Consider the following 25,405-nt stretch of genomic DNA (forward strand, 5'->3'; position numbering starts at 1 on the left):
ATCAAAGAATTATAGAAATGACATTAGAGCCGTCTATCTTAATCAATTACATTGCTTTCATACCCCTCATTTCTCAAATTATTAATAACTATATAATGATAATAGACTTAATTGGATTATGAAGTCGCGCAACAGGTGGCTATCTTACCTGTTATTTTCTTATTCAAATACAAAAGTTCATAAGCTAATTTCAACAAAAAAAAAAAGTTCATAAGCTAGTCTGAGATGCGATATTCATATTTTAAGAGAAAATGAACTCATCTACATACGCCAATATTAATGATGCATCACTTACACAAAGAGCCGCGTCCTACTAAAAAAAAGACTCTAGGCAAGCAAATAAATATTCATATTCCATTTAAATGACCCATTTATTGGCTCTTAACCAATAAATTACTCGATAAGATAAATAAAAACCATTCACAAACTAGCACCCAAGAAGAAAAAAACCCCAAAGTTACTTAAAAAGGGCTCCACCATTGATGGAACATCCAAGTTACTCTTAACCAAGCAAACAACCTAAAAAGAGAACTATTGTTTCACATATTTAAACAAGGGTAGAGACCTAAAATTGAAAATTTCTATTTATGGAATGAATTTTCATGTACTAATTTTAGTAATTAGGATTTTTTTAATGAACTATCAATGGTATAGATCAAATAAGGTCACTAGAATAGATGACTCAAGCCAATTAGTATAAGATCTAGTTAAAAGAAGATGTCTACTTAATAAGGCCCTAGAAGAGTAATAGTAGGCTAATCTTGATAATGATTCCACCCTAAACACGAGTTACGTTTTTTCTGAATGGAAAATGTTGAAGCCACCAAAAAATTAGCGCGAAGTTGGAGTGGAATTATATCGGACAGTTGGATTTGCACTACTTTCTCTCTCTTGATAAAACCGCATGAAAGTGAGTCGTTGGATCTGATTTCACGCCAAGATTTTTGGCGGGCCTATCATGACTGTATCTGAAATGACCATTCTAGTTGAGTAGTAACATGTATGTATTTCTACGAGGCACACAGAAGTTCAAATCGTACATTCTTACTCTTTAGAAAACAATTGCTTTCTCTCTCACACACACACACACACAAACATTGATAAAAGCTCCCATTTGGTTTACATTAAAATGGGAAACCACTCAACCAGGTGATCCACCAAAAGGGAAAAGAGTGGGCCTTTCACTCATCAATCACCCATTACCTTCTCATATTAAATTTCCCACATAAAAATAGAAAAGAAAATAGGAGAAGGAACTAGAGAAAATGATCAAAAATTAAGAATGACTATTTTCATTTTGACTAAAATCTAATTTCCATTACAAGAAAAAGTAATCACCTCTTTAAAATTCTAATCTCCTAATCAATACCCTAATCTTCCCTTAATCTCTTCACTACTAGTAACAAAAGGAATTCCTTAAATTCATAATAGAAGTAAGAAAAAAAGGAACAATTTTTATACAAAACTTACATGTTTCTTTGAGAAGGACTTCTCCAAAATCCAGCACCATTAAATTTACACCACATTTGTTCTTCTAATTCCATTAATTGTTTACTTGATAAAGAATCATCAGACTTTTCTTCAGATTCATCACTAAGTGAAGAAGATGAAATATTATTATTATTATTATGAACCCTAAAATCATCATCATCTTCAAAGGAATCATCACATTTCTTCAACCCAATTTGTGTTTGTTTTCTTTTCTTCTTCTTTCTTCTCTTTCTAATCTTCAAAGCTTTTCTACAAATCCCAACTGGTAATTTATACATAATTAGGATTAACAAATTCATAACTCCACATGGACAACAACAACAGATTGCTGCACATTCAGCTGTTGTTCCACCTACTATTTCCCCAAATTTGATTTTCCCTGTTCTTGATGATGATGATGATGAAGTTGGAGATTGATTTTGAATGAATGATTGATTACGATCTAGATTTGGGGGTGGGTTTTTTGTTTGTGAAGACATGATTGAATCGGATGATGACTCACTCAGTTTAAAGAAAGAGGAATAGAATAAGGAATGGTAATCGAAGAATTTCTTGTGGATAAAAAAAAAGATTGATGAATGAAATACTTTAGGGTTTAAGAAAATGGAATCGAATAAGAGAGATGAATGAATGAATGAATACCTAAGAACACAATAAGTGTTTTCTTCTCAAGAAGAGAATCAATAATATCCAGACAAGAATCAACGATTCTCTTAATCAATATAAAACTCCAAAAATGATGAAAACAGTAAAGATTACTGTTTAGAATCGAGAAAATCTTCGACTTTTTGTCTGCTTGAGTGTGTTTTCTTATCCAGATTAGGGCACAAAATCATAACAAAATGACTCTTCTTCGTTCTTCAAAATTCTGACTAAATCTCAATCTCAATTCAAAATTCACCTTTCGATCAAATAAACTCAAAAAGAACTTCGACGCGGCAAGAATAGAGAGAGAGAGATCTAGGGCTGAAAATCAATTAATCTGCAACGAGTTCTTCCTTTTCTCTCTCTCTCTCTCTAAAACTCTTCTTCTCCAGAGACGACGACAATCGGCTAGATTGAGAAAATACTCGAATAAAGGGTTTTATTCCGAACTCAACAAGAAAGAGAAATATACTGACAAAAACGTTTATTTCTACTTGAAGAGTTCTATAAGCGCCCGCAATAATTGCTTCGGACGCCCTTTGACAGCCAAAACTTGTGAATGCCTTTTGAGTAGTGAATATGGGTGGGAGCCGAACCGGGTGGGCAGTTCGTATGAACATCAGGACAAATCGGGGGGCACTTGGTAAAGTTTGGTCGTCCATCTGTGCCCGCCTAAATTGTGGGGCAATCCGAGTACCAGGCTAGTTGGAGTCGGACACAATATATTTTTTTTTATTGAGTGTCCATAAAAGATACTTATTAAGATTTCACCCAAGTAAAACTCATAAAACACAGTGTCATATTGTAAACTTTTTTAGATTAAAGAGATACAACGATTTATAATTAAGAAACATAGTTGCATATACGTGTAAATGTGTAGTCTAAATGTTAACTAAATTAATTGATTATAACTATCTACATACTATTAAAATGTCCAAGTAACTCGAAAATATCGGACGGGCTAGCTTATCGGTCGGACTCGGGCGGAATTTTGGTTATAGCCTTTTGTCCGTACCCGTCCGATTAAATTTGTCGGCCCAGACGAGTAGTGTTCATCTCAGACACCAGGTCCCCACGGTCATATCGGGTTCGGCCGGTTCGTGGGGAGATCCGGACTCGTAAACCTTTTTCCCTCCCCTCGTTGTGAAGGTAGATAGGGTGCACAAAGGAATTATACTCGGCGCCTATAGAACATCCGTTCTGTTCATGATATTTTTCTGTTTGTCTCAGAGACAGAGTTGATTCAATACTTCACGTTCTTATCAACTAGACGATTGATTTGCTCTTACGTGGTACGTTTTATTTTAATCTAACCAATCTTATTATGACACGTATAAGTCAGAGTCATGACTTGATTTGATATCGTCCGTTAGATGGTCAGTCACTATCATGAAAATATGTTTATGGTGCTGACAATAAACATCTGGCCACGTAAGACGACGTGGTTTGATGTGACTTTGATTAGTTGTTTCCTCGAGATCTTAAATTAGAAGAGATGAAGAATTTGTGACTGTTGATATTAAGGATGTGGGTATAACTCGGGTGGACCTGAGTTTAACTTTATTTACGTTTTTTGTCGTTTTCTTTTTAAAAGCGTGTCGTATTCGTTAAGGGCCGAAAGCAATTTTACGGTTTTTCAGTTCCACACTTTAACTACAGTGTATATGCACGTGTCGGTTTTTGTCTTGTGCATGAACGCAAATTAGGGCTTGGAAAAAAAGTTGTATACCAGTCAAGGACACCTATGTCTGATATAGGCTAGCCCATATACACCTCAAACTTGAAGACTCTTTCAACCCGACTAGCCCAATAAACGAGCTCTGACTACATGATCCTAGATTATAAGAAAGAACACATGAAAAATCTAAAATCTAGATTTAAATTGGAAAAAAATTCACCCGGAAAATAAAAATCGATTTATTATAACTTTTACATTTTTGACGACATACACAATTATGTTGTTAACAATTTAGTCCTATTCTTTTAATATTTTTTTTTACCCTCCTACGTTGATTTGGGCGGGAATTTCATTTCGGAGGTAGTTTTTATTTTTACGAAATGAATTCTTTTTACGCTATTATTTAAGTTTGGGTCCAATTTCTCTTTATCCCCAAATTTTAGATTTTATAGTTATCCTCCGTTATTTTTTTTTTGGAAGTCGACTACGATCTACGTATGTCGTTACATTTTGCACTTGATACATCATAGATGTGATAAGCTCGATAACCGCCCACTCAAACACTAACAGGACCGGGCCTATAGCCCAACTAGAACATGCCCTAAAGGCCAACAACATTATTTACACCCTAATAATCCCAATTCAAATAACCAAAGATTCCACCTTCTCTGGGATTCGAACCTGGGACCTCCAGGGCTTTCTGGAGTTTTATGTCAACACCTTGGAACCACTTGGGCTACCAACTGTTGACACCAAAATGATATGAAAATTTTGTAGACTTCAACCTAAAATTAAAACGAAAATAGGATAAAAACCTTAGGTTGAAATGGTTTTAGGTAAAGGTATACAATGTTGTATCTTATTGGGTTTGAGAGTATCTTGTTTGGGTGCCCTAAGAACTTTGTGTGTCTCAAGTTTTGCGCGAGATCTGAACCGTTCAAATCCAAAATTTCTAAAGTTATAGAGGTCTAGAAAGATTTTGGACAACAATTGTCGATAAATTTCCATCCCAATACATGTGACGGACATAATTTTTAGAGTTTAACTGGTCCAATCTGATGACAGTATAAGTTCGTGACCACACCCTTATTGTAAAATAGAAATGTCGGTATGAAACAATTCGGTGTGGTTGGTTTGTATGATTCATTTAGTTAAGTAAATAATGAACATATTTTTTTTTTAAATAACATGATTAGGTTGTAGTCATGGTTTTGATACATCAATTGATGGAATCTGCTTCTACTATTTGTTATAGAACTCTTAAAGGCCATTCCTATCTGTAGGCCAGTTGAATAACAAAAGAATTTCGCTTCTGATGGGAATCGACCTTAGGACCTCCTTAAATTTGGAGTAAATCACGTTAGCTGCATATGTGTTAAGTTGTAAAAGATTTACTTTTTTTTAATTGCATATTTAGACGTTGTTTGGGAAAACAAAAGAATTTCGTGGGCTACAAAATTTTAACAAAAAATTATAGATTTTATCACATTTTCCGCGACAACACAACTTATTCTTCTTCCTCCTTTTCGACCACCAGCTCCACTCACCACCACCATTCTCTCTTATTAATTTTCAATTAAAAAAAGATATTTCTAATTAAACATAAACTGGGAGGGGTTATACTGAATTCCCCTAATGATTTCTTCATATTTCCAAAAATACTAGGGAATTTAAGGCATGTAACAGCCGAAAGTTGATTAGATAAGGAGACAATAGCTTTTTCTTAACATGTGATATTATAAAACGATTTTTAACTACTTTTATCAAACTACTAGGAGTATATACCAAACCTTCAACACAAGGATCAAATACTTTTACTTTACCATATAAAAAAGCACTCGTGGATTTTTCTGTGCTTCAACGCTTTTTTTTTTCTTTACAAATATGTTTTCTTACATGTGCTTTGTTTCTTAAAAGTGTAATGTTCAAATTGTGAAATCTAAAAAGAAGATTTATTTTAATATCTGATTTTTCTAGAGAACGAAATGCAAACAAAATCTCGAATCATACATAAATCAAATTAGATATCTACAAATTCAGATTTATTTTAATACCTGATTTTTCTAGAGAAGGAAATTTGACCGATTTCTAAATTATAAAAATTTTAAGTTAAAATGATAAGTTATATTTGTTTGATTAAACCAAACATTTGTATTTTGTTTGGTTGAAAATCAAATACTTTTTACAACCCTTTTGCAAGTAATTGCAATCATTTTGCAAACAGTAGAAATCCTTTTGAAAGCAGTTACAGACATTTTGCAAACCAGATGCCATTTTACAAACATATGCAAACCTCTTGAGAATTTTTTTTATAGAGTTTTGACCACGTTTCCCTTAATTTTGTGTAAAATAGAGAACTCTAATAAAAGTAGTTGCTCAATAATTCCAATAAATTTCATCTTCACCACTGATTAAGTGGCAAAACAATAAAACAAATCGGGAGAGAAAATCTATCTCTACCAAATCAAGCGGAGAGAGAGAGAGATAGATCGAGAATTAGAGAAAAACTCCCAAACTATCTATCTAGTCTAAAGGATAATTGATCTTCCTCTGAATAAGGTCCCAGCTGTATCTAAAGTAGGGACATGCAAGTTGATTGCCCGGGTGTCTCAAGTAGAAGAGTTGCGGTTTGAAGTTCTGGTCTTCGGGATAAAGACAATCAGTTTATATAGTCCACGGGAAAGCGATTCTGATAAGTATATCCTTAATCCAGTTCATCTGTAGTTCATGCATGCGATCTTGGAACTAGTGTTAGACGTCTGAGATTCCGCTTAGACACTAGGTGACGCCATAACCCTATAGTGTCATAAGTGAATTTTTTGGGGGTTTTCATTTTTGTTTCCCTCAACCTCCATTATCATTCCTTTCCACTCCTGTAATGGTCATCGAATAACGACCACTGTTAGCAAGCTTCAATTTTTTTTGTCAAATCTTCTTTCTTTTCCTCCGCCCACCACCTTCAACCATCACCACCACCATTATTTCTCTCTTCTTTCCTTTCCGTTGCTCCTCCTCCCCCAATCTCTCTTCTCTCCCTATTTCTCTCCCCTCATCCTTCTCTTTCTATTTGTTCCGGCGAAGGTGAAGATCTCTTTTGTGTTTAAACGACATTGATTTGGAGAACCCCCCTCTCCCCCAAATCAATATGATATGGAGGAAGAAAAAAAGAAGAGAAAAGCGGTGGTGGACGGAATTGGTGGTCAGAGATGACGAAAAAGAAAATGCGTTGTTTCCTTTATAATTTTGTATCCTAAAAAATTTGACAAAATTCACAATCCCGTTAGTTAACAACGTGCGTCTTGATTAATGGAGAGGATTTTGGAGAAACAAAAAATCTAAAAGCACAAAGAGATTGCCCTCGTAAACAGTTGCTACCAAAATTTTTAAAATGGGAAGAAAGTGGTGTGTGCGCAACTAACCATTGACTATGTTTTATTCATCTGACATAAAGAGTTTGATTTTCTAACACTTATAAATGCTCCCACTTACAAAGTAATAATCACTTAAGAAGTGATGTCAATTGTAAGTGTTACGTCGTTTGTTTTCCAACACTCCTAAGTGCACGATTCTTGTTTTTATATGAATTCTAAGCGTTATAAAAATGAGTAATTATCTATTTTGACTTCAAAGTATTTAGATGTTAGCATTCATACTAATTCATTACGCCTACGATTCTTGTTAACAAAAACTTTATGAATACTTTGCGTGCAAAACAGTAATTTTTAAATAATTAAAAATTATGATGTAGAAACGAATCACGTTGCATCTTTAAGTTTGGATGGTTTTGTGATTAATGAAAAAAATGAGAAGAATCTAGGACAAAGGCTTAGGCGAATGATGAGTGATCATGAAGGGGAGAATCTTTGCTAAGTAATAAAGAAGTTTTAAATTTATCAATTATGATTATATTGGTCACTAATATATTAGGAGAATGATAAAATTGTTATTTTAGCCAAAATTATATTGGTCGTGCATGTTTTTTTTTTTTTTTTTTTTTTTGACAAGGCAATGTCTATAAACTAAGAGAGTTCTTGGTCTTTTCATCAAAAAAAAAAAAAAAAAAGAGAGTTCTTGGTCATGCATGTTTAAGTTTGAGAATGAAACCCCTTATTAAAAATTAGGTTAAAGTTTCAATTGTTATATTTTTTTAGAGTTAATTCCTATTTGGTCCCCTACTTTGTGACCAACTTCAAATATGACCCCTAAAATTCTGTAAATTCAAATATAGCCCCTTATTTTCATACAAATATCATAACTACCCCTCCTATTAATGTATTTTCAAAATAAAATAAAATAAAAAACCTAAATTCCACCTCACTTCCCTCTCCACCACTCATCTCTCTCCACGTCACCTCTCTCACCAACTCATCACTCTCTTCTCCGATGAAGGTCGCCAGCCGGTAAATTTTCCGGCCGGCGACCTTCGAACTTAAAAAAAAAAGTTTTTTTTTCACTCATCTCTCTCTCTCTCTAAAAATTCCGGCGAAGGGGGTTTCCCTTCGCCGGAATCCAGCCAGCGACCTTCATAGGAGAAGAGAGTGATGAGTTGGAGAGAGAGAGGTGAGTTGGAGAGAGAGGTGACGTGGAGAGAGATGAGTGGTGGAGAGGGAAGTGAGGTGGCATTTAGGTTTTCTTTTTTATTTTATTTTAAAAATACATTAATAGGAGGGGTAGTTATGGCATTTGTGTGAAAATAAGGAGCCATATTTGAATTTACAGAATTTTAGGAGCCATATTTGAAGCTGGTCACAAAGTAGGGGGGCATATAGGAATTAACTCTATTTTTTATGACATGCTGGGACTGGGACCCGTTCCATTAGAAGGGGCAAAATCATCCCCGTTCATGCGTGGACTTCAAGCACGCTAAACTTAACTTCGAAATCATCCACGTGGGAATGTAAATCAAAAGCTCTAAAAAAAGACATAAATGTACTCCACATATTGATACAACATTGGGGTCAATGTCAAAATTCCCTATTTTATTTACTCATGAACTAATTATTAATGACCTCAAATAGCTGATCCGCACTTAACCCTAAATGAAAATCACGCAATAAGTCCAAAAATAAAATACCCTCCTGGTCTGGGGTCATGTGTGTGGTAAGTTATCAACTTTCAGTCCTATAATCAGGCTATTTGTCATCTGGTTTCTTGTTTTTGAATCTTTATCTTCTTATTTAATCACTTAGATTCAGATATATTATCTCTCAACAGAGGTATCCATGATTCTTATCAATTTCTTTGTCACTCAAACTTTTAGTAAATTGAAAATTTTGAATTAAACCCACATTTCCATACAAGTACTCATCTATTTTCATTAATTATGTAAACATGGATAGATAGGGCATCCTCAGGGTTCCTTTACACTTATAACATAAAACTTAACCTGTTTCTAATAATTCAAAAGAGTTAGGAAAAGTTGATAGGAATGTCAAAATTCAAAAACCCTAAAACCATATAACTTAACCCTTCATGAGATGCTTATTTGGTGAAGGTAGTGATAGTCTTCAAAATTAGCTAGAATGCTTTCTAATGGTTGCACATAGTTTCTTCTCTGTATAAGGTCTATCTTGGTTATTAAGCTCCAGATTGGAGCTTCATTCGTCGTAGAGATAGGTAAGCCAAAAGGCGGTACCCGAATACCATTGCAACCATGGCCCCAACTTCCCTCAATCCGTTATCGAGTTTTATCCCGTTTACTGAGGGAGTGATGTGATCATATTGAACCTTTAGAAGAAGCTTATAGGTATGGTAGTTGAACGAAACATAGCGAATCCACGATATAAAGATGGGAACTTTCTGCAATGTATTAGCAAATGTTGTTATTCGGAAGGGTAGCTCGGAATTTGTAAGGGATGAATAGACTACTTCGAAAAGTGAATGATGCTAGATAAGTACCTTCACGAAGAACCCGCCAGCCAACATGAATGTCATCACTACTACCGAAGCTAAGGTTGTTGCCTTCTTGACATCCATCAGTGTTGCACCGATAGCTAGTCCAAGTCCCTGCAATTATACCTTTCGTCTTAGCTACTCAGTAATTTGGGAATGACCATAGCACAAATGAGATAATTGAAGACAAACCTGAGCTGCTACGATACTGAGGAATAAGGTAAGCATGGTGAGGAAGAACGAGGCGAAACTCAATCTCAAACCCGTCATGAAGTAGACAACAAGAAGGAACACAATGGGAAGAAAGAGGTCAAGTGGTAGGTCACTCGTGGTTCTGGCTAGGAAATATGCACTTAGCTTGTACATGTCAACTGCTCGTTCCTTATTTAGCATTGCTCGCTCTTGCGGAAATGTGAAGATTGCTGTGAATACAGGGAAAAATCCCCAGAAAACAGCAATGAAAAATAACAGCCCCGCCTGCAAAATTAATAAGGTTATGTAAATTTGATGTTGTGGTCATGATCGAAATATAGCGACAAACTAGGGAAAGGTTTTCACCTGATCTTGTAGATCTTTTGGGGTACTACCATCTGATTGCCACCATAGCAAACCCAAGATAATTGCAGTTGAAACAACTTGAGTTATTCTCAACCAGCTTAAGTAATCATGTCTCCTTTCCTTTAGACCTCTCCAGAATAGAATTGAGAACTGTTGGCACCAGCTAGCTCCCCATTCTCTTGTTGTTGAAAACACTTGAGCCTGCTTCGATTCTTCATTAATTCGGGTTGTCAACATAAGCTTTTTCTTTTCCGTGTCAGCTACTCTTGTTTCATAAGATTCTACTAGGTACTGTATTTCATCAAATTTTCATAAAGTTAGTATCTTATGGTCGCTAAGCGAACCACCTTGTTTACTTCGCATACTTAAATGGGTATGAAGTTCCATTGGAGAGCTAAGCGGTCGAATTTCCAAATAACTCCCGAGTTAATCGGTTTCAGTTTTCGTGGTTAAGTTTTCTAGAGAAAGAGATAAAAAAAAAAAAGTGTATTTCAAGCTTAAACATATCTAGCTGTATACATGACAGTACTCAGCTCCGACTCAGCCATGTCGAGTGGGCGAGTGGCCCGAGATCGAGTCGCGAGCCACTGCGGGCCCATCTACTTGGGCAGGGAGCTAATCGGTAACTTCAGTTAAGCATTTACCTCATGGACAACTGCTGGGGAAAGCTTTCCCTTCCTTGTGTTTGTCTCTGAATCTCCTATCTGCACTTTGTCTTCTAACTCTGACGGTACAGAAACATCATTTATGTTCCCATTTGCAAGGTCCAACAAGAATTCTGCAGGATTCATGGTTATTAGAGGCGAGCATCCTATCGAAGAGAAGTATCCCATTGCTTCTGACGCCTTTCCGAAATACAACAAGTTTCCTCTACCAAGTAGAATCAACTTATCAAACTTATGGAATAATCTGCTCGACGGTTGGTGGATTGTTGTTATAACTGTTTTCCCTACCTGCCATAAGCCAAAAAGAAACAATGTCATACCTCACAAGAAATGAATTGTTGATCAAGTTCCTGGCAGATCAGGTTTGAAACTAGACTTACTTTTCAGTACCCGTCACGAAGTAAATATTTCTTCATGCGATTTCTGCTGCAGAACTTAGATTGGACTTGTTGGCTGTTCTAAGCACCCAAGATGCTAAGCATCAAAATCTTTGTACACTTTGTTCAGCCAAGATATAATAAAATTATTTTGTCCTGGTCAATAACAATAGTGATATAGGAACACATTTATGCTATTTTCTTATTTGGAACGGTAAAACTCGAACCGTAGTCTCTCCAGTGGACAAACGTACATTTTATCACTCAAACAAAGTGGGTTTCACATATTCATTCTATTTTCATTGTTGAGCTTATATTGTGATTGAATTTTTAATTCAAGTTTTCTTATACCTTCCACTATAATAACTTTATTGTCTTAGAAAGCTAAACCATTGCTCATCTATGCAATTTAGTGGCTCGACCTTTTACAGTTATCTACTGATTCGAATCATGAACTTTATGTTACCTCAGCTATGTCTTGTAACATTTGTACAATCCTTAGGGCCGTTGTTGAATCCAGACCAGAGGTCGGCTCGTCAAGGAGCAAAATTGAAGGGTTCATTATGATTTCATTGCCGATGCATACTCTCTTCCTTTCACCACCTGAAACTCCTCGGACAAATGAGCCTCCTATCATAGTGTCTTGGCACCTAAACATGATATCCAATTCTTTAGCATTTGATAGGACACAAATATTGGGATGATTTCTGTCACCTAGAATTTCATAATGGGCTGTGTTGGCGCAGAAACGTCCCGACAAAGCCCGTTTTCTGGACATAGCAACCTAGCAACGGTCGTCTAAAGACGGATCATGACATGGGACGGGTGTTCCACTAGCACGGCCGGTTTAGCCACACCATCCCATATGACCAAACACCAAAACACGTTATAAATGTATTCCCATGGACACGGCACTACATGTTTATGGATCGTGCCTAACGTGGTTGACACGTCACGCCACGTAAATGGGCACTGTACAGTGTCATACTATCTGGTTAAGTAAATATGATCGTAGCAGAGAAAAAAGAATCACCTCTCTAAACCGAGCTCACTGATCACATCCATGGCTCGTTCTTCCTTCTCTTGTTTCGTTAGTGTCTTTGGCAACCGTAGGAGAGCTGCAAATGTCAACGTCTCTCTCACAGTAAGGTGAGGAAATAAGACATCATCTTGAGTCACAAATCCTACCCTGCAAAGTTTTTTTATATTATTTCTTAAATAGCGTCAATTTGAATATTGGACGTTCTTGTTTTTGATATTCTATGTGTATGATTCGTATGAACTAGTTACCTTCGTTTCAGAGACTTTGAATATGGGAGGTCGTTATATGTAATGGAACCGCCTGTTAATGTTGGTTCTCTTAATCTTCCACCGAGCATATTAAGAAGCGTAGTTTTTCCGCTCCCTGAAGGTCCCATCAGAGCTAGCACTTCACCAGGACTTGCTGAACCAGTAATCCCACTTAATATATCTTTCTCAATTGTTGTCCTTACTCCTTTTACAATAACTTTATAACTAACACTTCTAAACTGCATTTATAAGAAGAAAAACAACAACAACATCGTTATTTCATCGATGTTCTATAGAGATTGTCGAGGTGGCTCTGATTCTTGAAACCTCAAAATCTTGAAAAGCAAGAGAAGGTGTCCTAGTCCGCACGATACCCGTACTGAATTTATATTGATCTTGAAACAAATTCATAGTTGAGAACTTAGCACCCTTGGTTCTTAACTAGGGCAATTAGTTCATACCTTAAGATGAATTGGCAATGTGGGTTCCATATGCACCTTCTTGCTTGCACCAGCTTCAGCATCTTCAGCTGTAACCAAAAATATAGTACAAATCATAATAGAGCTAAAAGAACCTTTCTCTAAATAAAAGTTTACTATATCTTTTATAGTAAACATTTTTTCGTCTTTCTGTTATTTCGCATTTAGAAAAAAAGAAAAATTCTTTCGTATATTCGATATAAAATTCCTGATTAAAGTTGGGTGGGATTTGCATTCCCTTGACTTGAGTTGTCCTCAGTAGTCAATTGAGAGTATTGCTAGTGGGACCAAATCAATGTTGAAGACATATATCTATCTACTAGTCCAACTCAACCTAAAGAATCAAAGCCCTAAATGGTCCAAATCAAGAAAACTCTGTATATGCCTAGACAAGTGGGGTGCTAAATCAATGGATAAGATCTGTTAATGTGGTCCTGCCAATAAACAAAGAATGGTGGGATATGCTACTATTTGGTCAAAAGTCATTGACCACCAGTCTTCTCCTATATCAAGTTGTTAAGAATCAAATCACATTGGCCCACCAATCTTCTCCACTTTGAAGTCCTAAAGAGTCAAGCATTTTCTAAGGGCAACCCTTAACAGAACACTCAAGTTGGAGCTATAAGATTTTAAATTTTGCTTCGACAACTTCGAAAATCAATCTCTGATATGTAAATTTGACCGATATCTAAACATAGCATATAAGATTCTAAATTTTGAAAACGAAACAGTCACAACATAGAGTACTACCATTTTAAAATTGAGAGATGCTAGAATCACAAAAGATTTTGACAAAAAAAAGTTCCCAGCTGATGTGACTGTTGTGATTTTCATCTCTCAACGACCTAGATTTGGTCAAAGTTTGAAACCACACCCGCCACATCAGCTGGGAACTTTTTTTTGTCAAAATCTTTTGTAACTTCATCATTTCCCTTTAAAATTAGATATATACGTACTATTTTTCTATGGGAAGAGTTTTAAAAGGACCCCGTTTTTATTGAAAACGTCCGTGCTAGTAAAAAGTAGAAGAGCGTTAAGAGTTTTATTTATAGTTTACTAATCGTTTACGGTTTACTGCCTCTAAACTCATTTTTGTTAGTACTAAATAAAATAGAGAAGCCTTACAGATAGTGTCGGGATCGCTGAAGCCATGTAATTCGGAGATGTCTTGGGTGGGAATAGTAAAGCCGGTGAAAGAGAGACCCAAGCTGGCGCTGGAAGCTCGGCTAATAGCTGCGCTACTGTTGACTTCGTCAAAGTCAAATTTGAGCTGAGCACTTCGGGTCTTTCGAACGTGTGTTTTACCACGTCCTAAGCTCGACTTCCGTGAGTGACTAGCTGTAGAGCCACCAACTTCGGCTTCACTTAAGCTGGCTTGGCTTGGTGATTTCTTCATTATTCCTTCTAATTGATCTGATTTTGCCCTCGCCAGTCCAACTAAGGAAGGAGTCATTGATATTGATGTGGTATTGTCCATCTTCATCATTTCAAATATTTAAAATCACAAATTTTGTTACTTTAAAAATAAATATAAAACAACTTTAATGATATTGAATAATATTTCCAAAAGGGAGATGCTAGAGTGCCCAAATTTTTGGGCATTTTAATGCCCAGCTGATGTGGAATCACTAAAAGACAAGGGTTTTTCAAAGTTTGACTACGGTGGGGACCGCTTTTGTTTCTAAATGAGGAAATATGTCACCCTCTAAGTACCAATTTTTAAGTCACTCTATCATTACCCTTTCCAAAAATCAACTAAATAAATAAAAATGGAACTCTTATGAAGTAACACTTAAACGGATTATTCATGGTTGGTTGCAGAAAGAGATCGTAAAACCATAAAAAGTTATAATCGACTGAGCAACCCTTGTTGCAGTTTATCGTTATTGATGGGGTGGTTTTGCTCATGTTCTCTATTTTTCAAGGGGAGTCACCCTATAGGCTATACTCTCTGAGTGTTGCTTCGACATCAAATGTTTTTCCCTCTCTCATTTTGTGTTTTGTGTTGTCTCTGTTTTGCATCTTTTTTTCCCTTTTTATCTCTTCGTACATCTTTCTTTATTCTGCTCTTTCTCTTTTTTCTCGTACTTTTTATTTTAATCTCATCCATCCAATAATTTTCTTTTTGGTCACAATCCATATTGTAGTTCAAACAATTTTTCATCACTATTCACTCATCATAGAAGAGAGATAAAATGACTTTCCCAATCTAAATGCCCTAACAAGGGCCATATGAGCCTACCTAAAAGTGGACCCATATTCATTCAGAGTATCCATCTAGTCTGATTTTGTTTCTAAACAATCTTGGATACTGACTGAGGCAGATGCAATATGGGCCACATAATAACCCTACCCTCTTTTATATAGATTGGTACATGTATTAAATGTCTTACTTGGCACCCTCCATACCAAATTTATTGTTGTCCTTCAATAACAAAATAAACAAATCTACTTCTACTTTCTTGGATTGACACTAATTAGATTATCATAGGGGGATTGAACCTATTTTAGAATAGTGATCATGTAAGGTCTAGTGTGTACTTCAGTACTTAATATCGATTTATTTCTGTACGCAAATATACTATATTGTACGTTAGTCAGCTGACTTATCATTTACATGATTAAGCTTTCCGTATCAATAATTAGAGTGGGTTAGAAGACATTCATCCAACAAAAAAAACACACAAAATTATATGTGGGTTCATCAAACAACTAAATTCTCAATAAGTTTTATAGCAGATGAGAAAACAAGAAATAACCCACTTTCTAAATTTTCAGTTGGCCTTGTTTATTTCTCCTTAATAACTAGAAACCAAACTTATTGAGCTTGTCTAGTTCTTCTTTCACAACCCATGTAATATAAGTTTCTTTGGGTAAATTTCTATACTACATAACCTTCTGATCACCACATTAAGCCCATGCATTGACATGTACTCTAGTAGAGAGAGAGAGAGAGAGAGAGAGAGAGAGAGAGAGAGAGAGAGAGAGAGAGAGTAATTGATATTAAACAAGAAGGAGAGTGGAAGACATTAATACCTTTGGATGAAGAAGAAGGAAACTGAAAGCAGAGATGAAGAGTTGGAGGAAAATCCCAAATACCAACTTTTTCAAACAACCAACCTCTCACAAATTTTACTTTGCTTTCTACCTCTCAACTTGTAAGGAATGAGGAATTGAGGATGATCCACTATTAATAGGGAAATGACAAAAGTATTTGTGTGGCATAAATACCCCTAATTGTATGGATAAATTATACTACTTCCATTATCTATTTAAAATAGAAAACCAAATATAAACTTCAATTTTTAAAACAAAATAATTGCTTCTTCCTTCTAGAATTCGACTTAGAAATTAATGGTCTGTCCACCTTAACAACATGGTCTGCTTAAAGTTTGCAGTAAAAATCTCAGTAATTTAGTCTTAATAGTTTAAAGAAAAAATGAGTGAAAACCCCAAAAATCTAGACCCTAATAAGAAAAAAAGCCACTCAAAAATAATAATGTCAAAAAAACCCATTTTTTTAACATTTTTCAAAATGTTGACAATATATGTAATTATGTTGTTAACAAGGCAACATATTTTTTTTCATAATTCCACTTTTACCCTTATATGCTGACAACATATATCATTGTGTTGTTATAAAATGTTGACAATATCTATAATAATGTCCCGACTTATTATAAAATGTTGGCGTCATATATAATTATGTTCTTAACAACATATATAATGTATTAGTCAAAATATTATTTGTTCGTTAACGGATTTGTTAAATACAAAGGATAATATGCATAACATTTTAATTTTTGTAAAGGACAAATAAAAAATGCTTTAGTCTTTATATTTATGTTGAAAGCAAAACAGAAAATGCGAAAACCATTTATTTTTTCACAAGACAAATCGAAAAATGTTGTAGCCAAAATGTTTGTGTTTGTTTGTCAATGTAAAATGCAAAAGAAAAAAAATGCGAAATATTTTGGCAAAACAATGTCTATGCAAAAACGAATTTGTTCAAAAATTTACAAATTGTTGAGACAAACTAAGATTTGTTCAGAAATTTAAAAAATTGTCGAGAGCAAACCAAGAATTGTTCAGAACGCTGATTTGGGCGGAAAATTTCATTTTGGAGGGTAAAATTGTATTTTTACCTACTGGGTTTTTTCCTCATTATTATTTAGTATTGGGCCTGATTCTCTTTAACTTCCCCATTTTGGGCCTTATAATTACCGGCCCATAGTTTAAAATGAAAAGTAGAAAAGACGATATATAAATAATTCTAGCACTTTACTGAAAACAAATCATGAAAAGAGAAGAAAACAAAACAAGTTGTTCTAGCAATCCATCTACTAATCTTGCCGTCGCTAATGATTCTAACTAGGAACTTACATACTAAGAATTAGTAGAGCGTCAGTAACTCACCGACACGAGTTAAACTGGTAGAGTAGAACCAAAATAAAACTACGATAAAAAATATTTTGCGAGTAAAACATGCACATACATAAATATATCAATCCTAATACTAACTAGCATACAATAGCAGACTTAACTGCCCACCCATGATATGCTCCCAATCGACAGAGAGTTACAGATTCTATAGTACTTTGGCTACTACTGTCCCGTACCAACAGTGACCAAGGTACTAGTATTCTCTCGAGATCATTGATGCATTTCTTTCTTCACAATAACAATAAATCTATTGAGACACCATAATCTTGAATCAAATATGTGGCTCATGGATCTTAAGCATGAGCTTGCCTTGATCTTATACAAGTTAAAGAATTGTTATATTTCAAGATGTTTGTACAATAGATACGATATAATACGTACATACAGAATTATTATGCTGTAAAACTGAAGGATTAAATTTTTAATTTGTCATATCTTCCCCACACTATATCATACAACAAATACTCTTTTTGTATAAACTCTAGGTGATTGTTGTCCACAAGACCAACACAATCTTCTCATCCATATTATTTTAGAATGAGAGATTAATTTCATAAGAATTAGTACGACATATCACTTCATCAACAGCAGCGGACCCATCAACATGCATCTCATAAGAAAAAGTCGACATCCTACCTGTTGAAGATTTGATATATAATGTTTGTATTCTCTATAATATATGCTTTTCCTCTACTTCATTTGGGAAATAATACTAACAATATTCTCTATAGAAACCACCTTATCAAATTTAAAAAAATATAAACACTATATATATATATATATATATATATATATATATATATATATATATATATATATATATAAATATGTCCATATCTTTGAAAAAATTATAAAGTTGTCATATAATGTTTATCTTATTTGATAATATATCTTAAACAGAGTTACGAAGAAATCGTTTAGAACATGGTCTATATAGCCTTTACAGAAGAAAACTTGAAAACATGCTAATCATTTTTTACTCTTTCTTTAGTTACTTTTATCCAAATATAATATTACAAGATTTCTTTAGGCGTACTAATTTTTTGTATTCAATTATTGACTTGTACTCGTTTACATAGAATTCGAATATGTTTATTTTCATAGGAATTTTATCTGTGTAATGACTGATAATAATTTATTGAATAAAAAAAATGAATTATTCTCATTATGAACTGACTAGGATTAGTGCTTTTTACAAAACGTCTCTAACGGGTCTTCTTGCAAGAGGTCTTTTCTTAATATCAATCAATCGTGTTGTTGCTAGATCGAAAAGGGAATTCTAACCATTTCTTTATCCTCAAACGCTCCTTATTTTTAGGAATTAGTCACTTGACTCACTTCAACGGTCTTCAGTAGTCCTACAGTATCCTAAATAAGAACGAGATAAATGTTTGTTGTCCCAACCATTCTTGTTAGTTCCGTCATGCCATCATTGCTATAATCTAAAACAAGTTGTATAAACTCCTTAAAAGTTTATTTTTAGCCATTTTATATCCATTATATATGTTACTTTTTTTTTTTTAAGAGAAAGGGTAAATTAGTAACTAGAAGGAAGACCTTTATATCAGTATCAAGTGACTGTTGTGAGTAGTGTTAGCTGTCGATGAAGAAGCTAAAAAGGTCTTTTTTGGTGGTGCTTATTTGGATTCGTATGGCTGTGGGTCCCACTTTTTCTTAGTTAGTTGACACGTCTCTGTTCTTGATAATCTTAACGACTTCGAGAATTTTCATTTTTACCATCCACTTTTAAGGTCAAATGAAGGAAATCAGGCCGTGGGTTGAACTAATGTAAAATGTCATAAATAACCCTTACGAATTATCAACACACTAGCATGGGCCAACGACTGGTAGTCCAGTTGGTAAGTACGTGTACTTCGTAATGTGGAGGTTTCGATTCAATCCAGTGAAAGTGCAAATCTAGGAATATTAAACTTCAGTATAAATAAAATAGTTTATGTGAACTTTTTGGCCATTTCATTCGTGGGACTTTAGTCATTTAATTTCGTTAGGCTTTAAGTCAGGAGTAATTCGGCAGTTATCTGTTTATCACATTGTATCGATGTATCAATGTCTTTGTAATGAAATTATAGTCACTATTAAAAATAGCGCACTAGCATGGAATCTAACAATGATCCTAGTTTTAATTTTTAACCACTAGTATTCTTAAAAATTGAAGTATAAAAGTTAATGGTTATAAGAATGACATATCTCTTATTCCTACTTGGAACATGACTGGAGGGAAAAACATAATATATTTTTCTAATATAGGGATTATAGTTCCATGTATACTATATGCGCAGGGGGGGGGGGGGGGGGGGTCCGGGCCCAAAGCGGCTGTTTTGGAACCCCAACGTGACTGAGGGCCTAATGTTTTTTGTGTCAGTTTGTCGAAGGATAATAACATTCTACCTACTCTATAATTTATCTTGAGTTGTAGTTCAATGGTTAAGATTTTGGTTTACTTGTAAGAAGTCATGGGTTCAACTCCGTCCACAAGCATCTTTTTAGACAAAATTTCTAAGGGCATAGAGTCCCAATTTTTGACACTGCTTGGGACCTCCAAAATGTTTGGGCCGGCCCTATATACCTCGTAAGTATATTCTAGTACAACTCTAGTCTTGTCAGAGGTACATTAGCTCTAAGATGTATATTGTATCCTCAAAAATATTATTTATGATTTGATGTACCAGGTATACTTTTTGAATAGTTCAACAAAAAAAAATATACTTTTTAAATTAATAAACGATTTAAAAAAATTAAATTCAATAGCTTACTTAAAATGATGGAACTACAAGTATATTACATTAGCAGAACACAAGGTATAAACGAATCATGTCTTATTTGTTGGTAAAATTTTAGATGTTCTATATTTTTCACTAGTTTCCACTTTCACTTCGATCGGTCCTAGAACAGTGACAATACCATAGTCTGACTCTTTTAACCAACAATGTTTGCTAGAGGGCTAACATGGCACGTTCTGCTGACAATTAATCCATCCAACCGTTGGACATTGCCGAAACGATTAGTTCACCACATCACGGCTAAAACAAAATTAATCATATGGTTTACTTAAATGGTGATGCTATTTCGCGAAAAGATTGTATATAAGTATCGGGATTTGCGAAAAAAACATAACCATTTATTATTTTGCGAAGTGGTCGTGGACTAGTATTGACCGTAAATTAAGTGTTACATTTAATTTCGCATTGCATGAATAGTTAACTCGTTAAGTAGCTGTAACGCCGTTAACCCAAGTGAATCCAAAAGAATCTATTCGATTTTTGAATGAAAGAACATATTCATTTTATCTTCTTCCCTTTTTCTTTCGTTAACTTTGATTTTCATGAGAAATTTTTAAGAGGATCATTTTGTTTGATCTAGTAGTTTAAAAAATAAAAGATTATAGTTACGTTAACTGAAACAACTAGCAAATTTGGAAAACTAATACTTATCATGGTAAATATTATAATTTCTTAGGGAGTTTTGGTCAAATTCTCCTTAGAATTTTACGTTTTTTAGTGTTGTTAGATTTAATGGTGTTAAACTTTTTAAATATTAACTAGAATTAACAGTCACGTTCCTTCCACAAAATCTGATACTTATGATCGGTGGACATTAATGGTATTGATAGAAAATAAGAGTAAAAACTATATCTTTCGAAAAGAGTAAAAACAAGATAAATGAGACTTTCATTTTCACCTTTTTTTTCCCCTCTAAAATTGTTGGATAATTAGACTTTCACTTTCATATGTATCTCTCTTTCTCTACAATCTTTACAAAGAAAAAGGACGGTGCCGCCCCTAAAGAGGGGTACCCACGTGACAAAGACGACACTCTTTTCTGAACTGGATTTATCTGTCCGTCTCTACTGTTTTCTCACGTGTACGATTTATAGAAAACGAAATCCTCCCGTCGGCCGTCTCTATAGGACAAGTGTACTACTAACCCGTGGCCGTTTCTCTCTTGTACAAAATCCAAGAATATTCTGTCCTATTTATTTCCAACCACAAGTGCCCTAAAAACTCTCTCTCTCTCTCTCTGTCTCTTTCTTTCCACTTGGAAGTTTAGGTTATGGACCTCCCTTGTGGACCTTGACCTTTGGACTTTTGGAGGTGAGAGTTAAAATGGAGTAGAGTTTCATCTGGTTGTACATACAATTCTCTTATAAGAAAGAGACACATGTTAGACCTAGGTAGGGTTGTACAATGTTGCAGTAACTTTGAGCCATATGTACAAAGGGATCCAATAAGTTTAATTCATAGTTTGGTAATTGAACCATATTCTATTTGTATAGTTTTCTTCAGAAAAGAAAATCTATATTTATGTATAGTTTGATTAAGTTGGATATAAGAAAAAAAGAATACTTCAGTAAGAATTTTTCACCATAAAATCAAATGTAGTTTTATTTTTTTGTTGTTTGATACAGACTTCAAAAAGTCATTACAATTAATATGACATGAACACATAATGAATAAAAACATAAATTGAATAAGCAATATAACTACCGTAACACTAAAGCCCATTCCTATTTTTATTATATTCAACTGAAGGGGGGCATGAAAGTTCATTATTACCTTTAGTTATTTATTCCTTAACACAAGTCAATAAAGTTGGATTCCATTTCCAACGTGAATTTAACTGGTGAATTTCAGATTTTTGCTGTAGATGCACAACCAACTCGTCAAGCTGCGTGTGGTTGCTATAATTTTATGAGTTAATTCCTATATGGCCCCCTACTTTGTGACCAGCTTCCTTTATGGCCCCCTTTTTTTCGTAAATTCAAATATGACCCCCTATTTTCAAGTAAATGTCATTACTACCCTTCTTAATTTTAAATTTAAAACATTTAAAAAACATTATTTCCACCTCACCCTCTCTCTCTCTCTCTCCACCTCATCTCTCTCTACAACTCACCCATCTCTCTCTCCAATTCACCTCTCTATCTTTCCAACTCACCTCTTTCTCTTCCAACTCACCTCTCTCTCTCTCCAACTCACCTTCATTTTCCTCGATTAAGGTCGCCGGCCGGAAAATTTTTCGGCCGACGACCTCCAAAAAAAAAAAAAAAAAATTTCCTCTCATCTCTCTCTCTCTCTAAAAACTCCGGCGAAGGGGGTTTCCCTTCGCCGGAGCCGTGAACAGACCGATCTGGTCTGTTCACGAGCAGACCTTGAAAGATCTGGTCTGTTCACGAACAGACCTTTCAAGGTCTGCTCGTGAACAGACCGATCTGGTCTGTTCACGGCTCCGGCGAAGGAAAACCCCCTTCGCCGGAGTTTTTAGAGAGAGAGAGAGAGATGAGAGGAAATTTTTTTTTTTTTTTTTTGGAGGTCGCCGGCCGGAAAATTTTCTGGCCGGCGACCTTAATCGGGGAAGATGAAGGTGAGTTGGAGAGAGAGAGAGAGAGGTGAGTTGGAAGAGAGAGAGGTGAGTTGGAAGAGAAAGAGGTGAGTTGGAAAGATAGAGAGGTGAATTGGAGAGAGAGATGGGTGAGTTGTAGAGAGAGATGAGGTGGAGAGAGAGAGAGGGGTGAGGTGGAAATAATGTTTTTTAAATGTTTTAAATTTAAAATTAAGAAGGGTAGTAATGACATTTACTTGAAAATAGGGGGTCATATTTGAATTTACGAAAAAAAGAGGGCCATAAAGGAAGCTGGTCACAAAGTAGGGGGCCATATAGGAATTAACTCTAATTTTATTTAAAATTAGTTTGTTTTATAATGTGTTTCTTTGATGTATAAAATTTGATGGACATAGAGTGTACTATTAAAATCTGACATTTTAATCCAACTTACTTAAAATCAGTATTTAGTGTATATAATATGTATCTGTATTGTCAACAGTTGGTAGCCCAAGTGGTTCCAAGGTGTTGACATAAACTCCAGAAAGCCCTGGAGGTCCAGGTTGGAATCCCAGAGAAGGTGGAATCTTTGGTTATTTGAATTGGGTTTATTAGAGTGTAAATAATGTTGTTGGGCTTTAGGTCATGTCTTGTTGGGATATATGCCCGTTCTGTTAGTGTTTGAGGGGGCGGTTATCGAGCTTATCAATCTATGATGTATCAAGTGCCAAATGTAATGACATACTACTAGCTCGTAGTCGATTCTGGAAATTTAATAACCCAATAAATTTTCTGATTATTTCTGAATCATCTTGGGGCTAAGTGGAACGACTTAACATATTTTCAAAAGGTGGCACCTCATTATAATATGAAAACCTTAGTCATTAGTTTTGTTACTGATTAAGTTATCGATGTTCATTTTCAAATTATTCCCTCAATCGAACCGCAAAACACAATAAATCTTCTGATTGTTTGGCTCCTCTTCCAAAATGAAAAAAATTGTTTGATCAGATAGGTGTGCGCGACTAAAATAATTTTTATACAGTCTTATAGCTAAGCTTGTGCCTTGTTCAGAGTTTGTATTATCCTTGCACATAGTACATGTTAGGGCCTCCTTAGGTCTTTTGGTACCTTATGTCAATGGACAATTGATATAGGAAGATGTTTGTGTTTTTTTTTTTTTCTGATGAAGAGGAAGATGTTTGTTAAAATATGAATTCGGTAGATGATTAATTAGTACTTGTGTTTTGCAAATATTGTATATAAGATTTGTTTTAAGACCCAACGACTTCCACAATAACACGGTTGGAACAATTTTCTGAGTTAAAACTTAGTTGTATTTTTTGATTTAATTTTATTTGATTTTTTCTGAATCATCTTGGGGTTAAGTGGAACGACTTAACATATTTTCAAAAGGTGGCACCTCATTATAATATGAAAACCTTAGTCATTAGTTTTGTTACTGATTAAGTTATCGATGTTCATTTCTATTATGATATTCTTCCCCAACACATTGAGCTAGTTTCACTTGACCCTCATTAGGTCTTCTATAAAATAGATTTCAGAAATCTTGTCAAGATAAATCTCTATCAGTCTTTTTCGAAGAAAGACTTGTCCTTCATTTACGTGACATATGTACAGTATAGAAAATTGTACCCATCCGATAAGACAAATTAATAAGTTGGTAATGAAAACAAAAGAGAAAAAGTATCAATTTAAATTTATGAAATGAAATCCATGTATAATTAAGTAGAAAAGTGTAATACAGACTTTGTACACATAATGTTGAAATTTGATGTTAACATTATTATTGTCGATATCGCTAAAAGAAAAGGACTATGGTTGGCAATTAAGACATATACAATTCAAATGTCTCGAGCAGCCTCAACCATCCACGTTATTGAAGAAAAAAACCTTAACCATCAATTAAGTTCTTATTTTTCTTTTTCGTGGTCTTCATATTTTTTCTATGATAGTAAAAAATGAGTACATTATTTTTTTGAAAAATTTGGAAAATAGTAAATTAAAAGAGATTCACTTTCTTTCGCATACAAGATAACAAAGAAGTATTTTCTTAAAAGCAAAATAATTAAGTAGAAAAATCTTTTTAACTATAAATTATATGAAGAATTCTTTTCCTATATATTAACAATAGTAAGAGATACAATTATAATTAACTTATTTTTAATTCAAAGTTTCTTTTATTGTTAGTTTGTGGACACCAATAACTTATCCACATATAATTTACTAACTTTACAAGGTTCACATAGAGTAATTACTAACGAATCGTTCGAATTTTTACTGTATTTTGGTTATTTATAATGTACTACTATTTTCTCCCACTATTTGCAAGATTTGAAGATGGATTCTAGAGCAGGTCACACTCATTCGCTTTTAATAAAAAGAAGGCATCGGTCCACAATAATTAAAGAGGTTGAAAATGAAATAAGAGAGACGACGATGTTTGGTGTTTTCTGAGGTACTGTAGACAAAACAGTTAGGTACTTGTACTGAATCGATTGCCTGCTGGCTAGGTCAAGTCAGCCA

General features: G+C 34.6%; 2 protein-coding genes across 2 annotated transcripts; both read right to left on the reverse strand.

Moving 5' to 3' along the window:
- Nucleotides 1-1,349: 1,349 nt before the first annotated feature.
- On the reverse strand, nt 1,350-22,435 carry LOC147568750 (uncharacterized). The gene is made up of 2 exons (XM_086655167.1): nt 22,411-22,435; nt 1,350-2,494 (listed from the first exon to the last, which is right to left on the reverse strand). The coding sequence occupies exon 2, from the start codon at nt 1,968-1,970 to the stop codon at nt 1,467-1,469; it is 504 nt and encodes a 167-aa protein (XP_086511293.1). The 5' UTR covers nt 1,971-2,494; nt 22,411-22,435; the 3' UTR covers nt 1,350-1,466.
- Nucleotides 9,104-16,416, reverse strand: LOC147568751 (ABC transporter G family member 22-like). Its single transcript, XM_086655160.1, has 11 exons — nt 16,112-16,416; nt 14,201-14,552; nt 13,058-13,125; nt 12,597-12,835; nt 12,340-12,495; nt 11,773-11,956; nt 10,909-11,217; nt 10,265-10,555; nt 9,899-10,183; nt 9,713-9,820; nt 9,104-9,613 (listed from the first exon to the last, which is right to left on the reverse strand). Exons 2-11 carry the CDS (start codon nt 14,550-14,552, stop codon nt 9,392-9,394), a joined length of 2,214 nt encoding a protein of 737 aa, XP_086511286.1. The 5' UTR covers nt 16,112-16,416; the 3' UTR covers nt 9,104-9,391.
- Nucleotides 22,436-25,405: the final 2,970 nt, after the last annotated feature.

Source organism: Eschscholzia californica, unplaced genomic scaffold (genome assembly GCF_041429995.1).
Source record: "Eschscholzia californica isolate CP2 unplaced genomic scaffold, dmEscCali1.0.p SCAF_1, whole genome shotgun sequence".
Lineage (NCBI taxonomy): Eukaryota > Viridiplantae > Streptophyta > Magnoliopsida > Ranunculales > Papaveraceae > Eschscholzia > Eschscholzia californica.

What these genes read in the sequence shown, in the direction of transcription:
- LOC147568750 (XM_086655167.1), bottom strand. Translation starts at nt 1,970, where the DNA reads ATGTCTTCACAAACAAAAAACCCACCCCCAAATCTAGATCGTAATCAA.
- LOC147568751 (XM_086655160.1), bottom strand. Translation starts at nt 14,552, where the DNA reads ATGGACAATACCACATCAATATCAATGACTCCTTCCTTAGTTGGACTG. An exon ending in CATTGCCAATTCATCTTAAG is followed by an intron (nt 12,836 to 13,057) that starts GTATGAACTAAT and finishes TTATAAATGCAG; the next exon opens with TTTAGAAGTGTTAGTTATAA. An exon ending in TCAGTATCGTAGCAGCTCAG is followed by an intron (nt 9,821 to 9,898) that starts GTTTGTCTTCAA and finishes GTATAATTGCAG; the next exon opens with GGACTTGGACTAGCTATCGG.